A 7,867-nucleotide genomic window follows, 5' to 3' on the forward strand; every position below is an offset into this window, starting at 1 on the left:
GTCGAGGGAATTTTTTGGTAAAAAATTAGACGGAAGGGTTATACTGAAAAATATTACAAGTATGGGGATTTATTTTTTTTTGTACTTTGTCCTTTAAAAAATAAAAATTCAGTACATGTGTTTTGAATCTGAAAAAAGATTACGATTTTTTTTTTTTTTTTCTTTTTTGCATGAAATACTTTTGGGATGAGTGTTAAAATGTTAATAGAAAATTTGGAAAACAATTGCATCAAATTTATTTATTTTTAATAAAAAAAACAAGAAATGGAGTTCAAGTGTAAAAAATTAAAAAATATGGTGCAAATATCATTTTCTGTTGAAATTTAAGTAATCTTCCTCCCACGAAAGCAGTAAATAATGGAGTAATAAGTATTGGTTTATGATTTCAACTGCAAAAAACAGAAAAAAATAGTAACCGTCCGATCACAGTACAGTGAGGAACAAAGGCGAAGAAGAAGCAGAAGGCTTGGATCCATCGAGGTCCGGTTGAGAATGACGGATTCGAATATGGATCTGTTGCAGGAGTCGGGTTGGGAAGAACTGAGGAAGGATGCTCGCAAGATCGAGGGCGATCTCGATGTCAAGCTCTCTTCTTACGCTAAGCTCGGCTCTAGTTTCACCCAAGAAGGTCTTTTATCTCTCTCTATAATTGACTCTGTAATATTGCTCTGTCACATTTCCAATTGCTAGCCCTAGAATTGATACTAATCTTGATTTTGGAAGTTTTAGTTAATATTTGCAATTCAATTATTTTATTGGGGAATTTTTATTTTTTATTATTTTTTTATATGTGTGTGTGTGTGTGTGTGTGTATTTTTCCTGTTTTGTCATTGTTTATTTTTTATTTGATATTATGAACTACTATGGGCATTGAAACTTCAAATGGTTCATTAAATAATAATTGCTTGTTAGTCAATTGTGATTATAATGTGTTTTGGTGGTGGTGTGAAGAAATGCCATCAAAGGTTTGACTAGCTGGAAAAAAAAATTAGGATTTGGGAAAGGGATGGTTTAACAATGTGAAGCATCAGCTAAGATTTGATATTTAAAATGACTTTACAACAACTGGAATTTTCAAAATTTCAAAATTGAATCTTTAGTCTGAAGGGATGGAAAGTATTTTCTAGGCACATCAATGAATTGAAGAGCTGTCATAAGACTTTTTTTTGTCATGGTTTTATTTTTACCCAAAATGAGGCTTAGTGTGAACTGCAAATGTGTTGGTTAAATGTTCTAAAGAAGTCACTAGTAAATACAAGTTGATAGATTTGAGAATAATTCGGAATGCACTTGTAATTTGACCTTCTACACTTCTGTATACAACTGATTTTCCATAGAAATGTTCCCAACTCTGAAGTTCGTAAGTCATTCTTCAATACCCATTTGACGAATTGCCTATCTGCTTCACCTGCAAAATTACTTGCAATTGAGAAAGTGTAAAACTAATGAAGTTTATGGCATGTTCTCATAACATTTAGTCTATGTTGGAGAAGGCCGGGGAGTTTCAATTCTTTCCATCATAAGTTGCCGATGAAGTGTGAAACCATATTTTTCATTTTCTAAAGACTTAATCTGCCTACCAAGGGCATTCGTTATTTAGGTTCATATTTTTAAGTACAACCAGTTGTTAGCTTAAGTGCTTTCCCCTGCCATTCTGAGGAGGGGGTGTAGGATTTAGGTATCAAGCTGGACACCAGTGCGCCTTGTTCTACTTGAAAAAGGTTCCTAAAATTGCAAGTAATTTTGCAGGTAAAGCAGATATGCAATAGCTCAAGTGAGTATTAAAGAATAACTTATGAACTTAATAGTTGGGAACATTTCAAAGCACCTTCTAGGGCAAATCAGTTGTGTACTGAAGTGCCGAAGGTAAAATTACAAGTGCAATCTGTATTATTCTCAGATCTATTAACTTGGATTTACTAGTTGCTTCTTTAGAATGTTTCGCCAACACATTTGCAGTTCACACTAAGCCTCATTTTGGGTAAAGCTGAAATCTTAACTAAAAGTCTTATAACAACGCTTCATTTCATTAATGTGCCTAGAAAATACTTTCCATTCCTTCAGACTAAAGATTCTATTTTGAAAAATTGAAAATTCCAGTTGTTGTATAGTCTTTTTAAATATCAAAACTTAGCTGATGTTTCACATTCTAAAACCATCCCTTTCCAAATTCTTAATTTTTTTTTCCCAGTAGTCAAACTTTTGATGCATAAAACTAATGAAGTTTTTGGCATGTTCTCATAACATTTACTTTATGCCGGAGAAGGTGGGGGGTTTTCAATAGTTTTACATCTGAAGTTGCCAATGTAGCATGAAATCATATTTTCATATCGTTAAGAATTAGTTAACCTGCTTTCCAAGGGCATTCCTTATTTAAGTTCATATTCTCAAGTACAACCAGTTGTTAGCTTTAGTGCTTTCTCCTGCCATTCTGAGAAGGGGGTGCAGGATTTAGGTATCAAACTGGACACAGGTGCGCCTTATTCTACTTGAAAAAGGTTCATAAAATTGCAGAGTAATTTTGCAGGTGAAGCAGATATGCAATAGCTCAAGTGAGTAAAAGAATAGCTTATGAACTTAATAGTTGGGAACATTTCAAAGCACCTTCTAGGGCAAATCAGTTGCATACTGTAGTGTAGAAGGTAAAATTACAAGTGCATTGTATTATTCTCAAGGGTTAAATTAAAATGCTAATAATAATTTTTTTAATTGTTTTTGTAATTTTAAAATAGCAAGGTCAATTTTGTAATTTAATATTAAATAATAATTTTGTAATTTAACATTATCTAATGGTCCTTTATTAATTTTGTAATTTTAAAATAATAATTTTCAGCATTTTAATTTAACATTGAATAACAAGGTCAATTTTGTCATTTCACAACCAAGTTAATGGGTCGGTCATGGATATGGGGGCAATTTGATAACTTTCTTCAGTTCAGTTTATTTATTTATTTTATTTATTTTATTTTTACTAGTTGCTTCTTTAGAACATTTCGCCAACACATTTGCAGTTCACACTAAGCCTCATTTTGGGTATAGCTGAAACTTTGACTAAAAGTCTTATGACAGCTCTTCATTTCATTAATGTGCCTAGAAAATACTTTCCATCCCTTCAGACTAAAGATTCTATTTTAAAAAATTGAAAATTCCAGTTGTTGTATAGTGATTTTAAATATCAAATCTCAGCTGATGTTTCACATTGTAAATCATCCCTTTCCCAAATCTTAATTTTGTCCCCAGTAGTCAAACTTTTGATGCAATAAAACTAATAACATTTGATGCATGTTCTCATAACATTTACTTTATGCTGGAGAAGGCAGGGAATTTTTCATTAGTTTTACATCTGAAGTTGCCGATATAGTGTGAAATCATATTTTCATTTTGTAAAGAATTAGTTAAATCTATGTACCAAGGGCATTCCTTATTTAAGTTCTTGTTTTTAAGTACAACCAGTTATTAGCTTAAGTGCTTTCTCCTGCCATTCTGAGGAGAGGGTGTAGGATTTAGGTATCAAACTAGACACAGGTGCGCCATATTCTACTTAAAACAGGTTCATATTCTCTATTGTTCTGTAAGCAACTGGCAAATGCTTTTGAAAATTATGACTTACTTTTAGCATATTACATGGGTTAAACGAATTCTTGAATAAACAATGTACTTGTAATTTGGGTCTGGTCATTGCTGCTATCCATTTGTAAGGGTATTCATTTCCTTTTATTACTAGATTTGAAGGTCTTACTTCCTTATAGATGGCATCCTCTTAACGATCCTACTTGTTGATTATATTTTCTGTTTAATTTTGATTGTTTATATTGGGCCAATTGGAAATTGATATCTTATTAGGGACTGCTTAACCTTTTGTTCAGTTACTTCTTTAAGCCTTTTGGGGTGCCCAAGGGCCAAGCTGGAAGTGCTCTTCATGGTTGTGAATGAAGGACACTGGGGAGAAGTTCTTTAAGTTGCTTTCAAAAATTCAAAGTTTGAATGCTGAATAGTTTGGCTGGAGTGTCTGCTTTTCTGATCATGTATTTACTTCCAGGTCATGTGGATATTGAATCCCCTGCTGTTGGGTCCAGCAGGTCATGTAAATCTATGGAAATGGAAATCCAATCCTTACTCGAGAAGTTACTTGATATAAATGATGCTATGAGTCGATGTGCTGCATCTGCTGCACCTACTACTTCAGTGGCCCAAAAGCTTGCAAGGCATAGAGACATACTGCATGAGTTTACCCAGGTTTATCTTCAATTTCAATAATAATGCTTTTGCAAGTATTTCATCATAGTGATATCTGCTCTGTGCAAAGAATCTCTTCGGCTGCATTATGTACTAGGTATTTCTATAAACAGCAGGTACATTATGAATGGTTCATGATGTAATGCACACTGTTTCGTGTGCAGTTATTCATTTTGATTTTATAATTTAACTTTACATCAATAGCTATTTATTCCTAATTTAAATTATTAAGGACTCAATTAAATTGACATCTAAGCTTCAGGCTTTCCTAAATGGTAACATACAGAATTAAGCAATGGTCATCAATCATTATTTATAGAACTCTTAACTAAACAAATATTAGGTGAACATTGTAGTTTTATTTGTACAAATTAAGAAATTCGAGGAAATCATGTACTACATAGGCTAACTGGGCAATAGCTTTTTGGCAATAGTATATTAGACCATCTACCTTGTGACCTGGTGGGGCTGGTTTCAGCACATGCTAGTGTCAAACCCCACTCCTTTTCTAAAACAATAATAATAGAATAAAATAAAATAAAAAGAAAATCTGTCTTGTATTGCCATAGAAATTCAGTCAAGAAGAGAACCAACATTCTTAATTGGATGTAATTTCGGGATGAAAGACCAGAAATTCTAAATCTACAATTCTACAAGGCATCACAGTCTGAAAGAACCATCTATGTTTCTTATGGTGTTGATTGATATGTTGAACTGGGGACCTGACACTATTCAGTCAGTTCAGGGTTTATGCTAGATTGCCTTAAGGAAAACAAATTCTCAAAAGTTGTCTAAACTGGGCAGACTGAACCAAATCCGAAACTGAGTTTGACTTGAAAATTTCACCATTTGTAATCCAATTCCGATTATTTAAGTGCACAACCAGTCTCACTAGCAATGGGACAGATTTCCTGGTTGACCTACATTTATGCCGTTTTGACCTTGAACTGAGCCAGAGTTACCTCAAGCTCAGTCAGAAGTTTATTTTGGCCTTGACAACCTGGTCCTAACCCGATTTTAGTCCTACTATTTGTTTCCCTAGCTGCCCTTTTTTTTTTTTTTTTCTTTTTTTTTTTTCTTTCCTGAGTTTGCAACTTCTGTGCATTCTGGCATTTGCTTCCTAGACTGTTTTGCTCCTACTTTTTTTTTCCCCCTTTTTGCCTGTGTCTTGTTTAGTGCTTTATTTTACTTAACCAGGCCCAAGTCCTGAAAAAGGAAGAGGGTTGCATTAGGTAGCTTGATAATCAATGTAAAACATTTGTCAGGACTATAATACTCTGTAAAATTTTGGACGATAATATGTGGTTTCACTGAGACTATGGCCTTAAATAGAACTGAATGGTGAAGCATAATTTTATGCAGTCGACAACAAATAGTTGGGAAAATTTATTGAGTTGAGTTGTGTTGTAATTACCCTCTCTTTTGAAAAACGGAAATATTTCGTGATGGCTGTTGATGGAAAAGCTTCTGCAATGACCTTGATTTTTAGGCTTAGATCATGATCCCCATAATTGATCTTAAACTCTCATGGTTGCTAAAGCTAGGTCAATGAATTGAGGCAATCTTGATGTGGACTGCAAACTAAGTTTGTGGAAGACATTTGATATGGTGATTCCTGTGTTGCACTTGCTATACATCTTGCTGGAAGTGTGTCAAAAATTCTGTAAATTATCTCTTTGATATTAATATGAATCATCATATTAGTTGGGTTGCTGGTCCCATCCCCCTAGAAAGGAGTAAAAATTTGCATCAGTAATATATTTTTAGATCTTCTAATGCTCAGCACAATTCTTTGTCTTTGCTTACTTATCACCATGAATAATCTTACTATTACTATCTATTTGCAAAACTCATCTAAGCATAATAAACTGCAAAAATAATTCTGATATATGGCAGTACACAAGCCGATGAAATATTATTTTATTAATTTGGAGAGATTAAAACTCATGTACTTCACCCATAAATGGTCAACAGATCTGATGGGTCTCACCATCTTCGGTTATTAAATTCAGCTCTTCTCCAACGAACATGGTCTTTTCAGTTTGCTGTGAAGTACATGAAGAATCTAGACTTATGCACTGAACCATGTGACGGGACGAAGCTTTCAGGCTGAATCATGAAACCCGAACGTTCTAGAATTCTACACTTGTCCCTTTTTTGAGTCATGAAAGAAGTATTAAAAGATATATATAGAAGTTAAAAGGCTGTTGCTTCTCTCTTCATTATAACCCCTGATGATTCAGTATCTTTCTGTTTCATAAATCTAATTTTGTGTCCCAGCTGCATTTCGGTCTATTTTCCATGTCTAACCTGGGATTCTGGGTTACATTTGACTTTCTACATTAGTTGACACCTGTAGATTATCTTATACTCTTTGATCTAGCATGTTTTGAATGCTACTATGTTGGTATCTTAGAGCCTATCTTGTTAGTTCCATGTTAGTGTATTTACCCAAATGGTTTTCAGCTGCGCTTGTCTGAAATCCTCAGCTATACTAGCTTCCCGTGAATCTGTCACTTCTTTAGTGGGCACTGCATCATTTGGTTAAATAAGTTGTGCTTTCTGTGAACGAATGTGATGTATTCCTTCTAGGAATTTAGACGAATCAAGGGAAACATAAACTCAATGAGAGAACATGCGGAACTTCTCAGCTCTGTAAGAGATGATATCAGTGAGTACAAGGTAAGCAGGATTAAAGTTGTAAATTTTTATTGTTACTGCTACTTCTGTTGTTTCTTAGAGCTAAGATCTGCTTTTTATGCAGGCATCTGGGAGTACGTCACCTAGAATGCAATTACTACGGGAGAGAGCTACCATACATGGAAGCATAGCTCATGTAAGACTGCACTTCTCTTTGATTGTCATATCTTTTTTCATATACTTTTAACAAAGAATTATTTCAACAGATAAATGTTAGTGTATTATCTAATCCAATATAACTTTACACATAAACGGTAAAACGGTCAAGCTTCTGGAATCCCGTCGTGTTTCTTTTGTGCTTATTAAAATTTATGCCAGTAAAAATGAAATAAAAAGAAAAGTCAATTGCACCTCTAAAGTTTCTTTCAGAGTGTTATTTTATTGGTTGAGTTCTTGACAGTAAGACCTTTGCAAATCTTAATGAGAAGTTGCTTTGATCACAATTCACGTTATATTGTTTGGTTTAATTTTAAGCAGATAGATGATGTGATTAATCAAGCTCAATCAACGAGGGCAGTCCTCGGGTCACAAAGGACTATGTTCGGAGATGTTCAAGGGAAAGTGAAGCTATTAAGTGATAAGTTCCCCATTATTCGGGGTCTACTTGGTACATCCTTGAATCCAGCTCTCCTCCAAGTTCCTTTTCTTTATGATTAATCTTTATTAATCTTGTTGCTAATCTTGCAGGCTCAATTAGAAGGAGGCGATCGAGAGACACTATCATCCTGTCTGCCATTATTGCAGCTTGTACGTTGTTTCTTACTATCTATTGGCTTTCAAAGTAATTATATATGCAATTTAATGATGAGAAAAAAGGGAAAGATGGTGTTTCTTTTTTCTAACAAATTTTATATATGTATTTTGTTAGAACAACTCAGATTCAATGTTTAAAAGCCTCGACACCTTTTAGTGGTGCCATTATCCCCAAAAA

The 7,867-nt window shown here is 34.0% G+C and overlaps 1 protein-coding gene across 1 annotated transcript; it reads left to right on the forward strand.

The window, feature by feature from the left end:
• Positions 1-365: 365 nt before the first annotated feature.
• On the forward strand, positions 366-7,867 carry LOC132299126 (Golgi SNAP receptor complex member 1-2-like). The gene is made up of 6 exons (XM_059795589.1): positions 366-628; positions 4,040-4,236; positions 6,829-6,918; positions 7,001-7,072; positions 7,414-7,543; positions 7,624-7,867. Exons 1-6 carry the CDS (start codon positions 493-495, stop codon positions 7,719-7,721), a joined length of 723 nt encoding a protein of 240 aa, XP_059651572.1. The 5' UTR covers positions 366-492; the 3' UTR covers positions 7,722-7,867.

This window comes from Cornus florida, unplaced genomic scaffold, assembly GCF_030987335.1.
Source record: "Cornus florida cultivar Cherokee Brave unplaced genomic scaffold, ASM3098733v1 CherokeeBrave_3.0.0_Hap2_Chr03, whole genome shotgun sequence".
NCBI lineage: Eukaryota > Viridiplantae > Streptophyta > Magnoliopsida > Cornales > Cornaceae > Cornus > Cornus florida.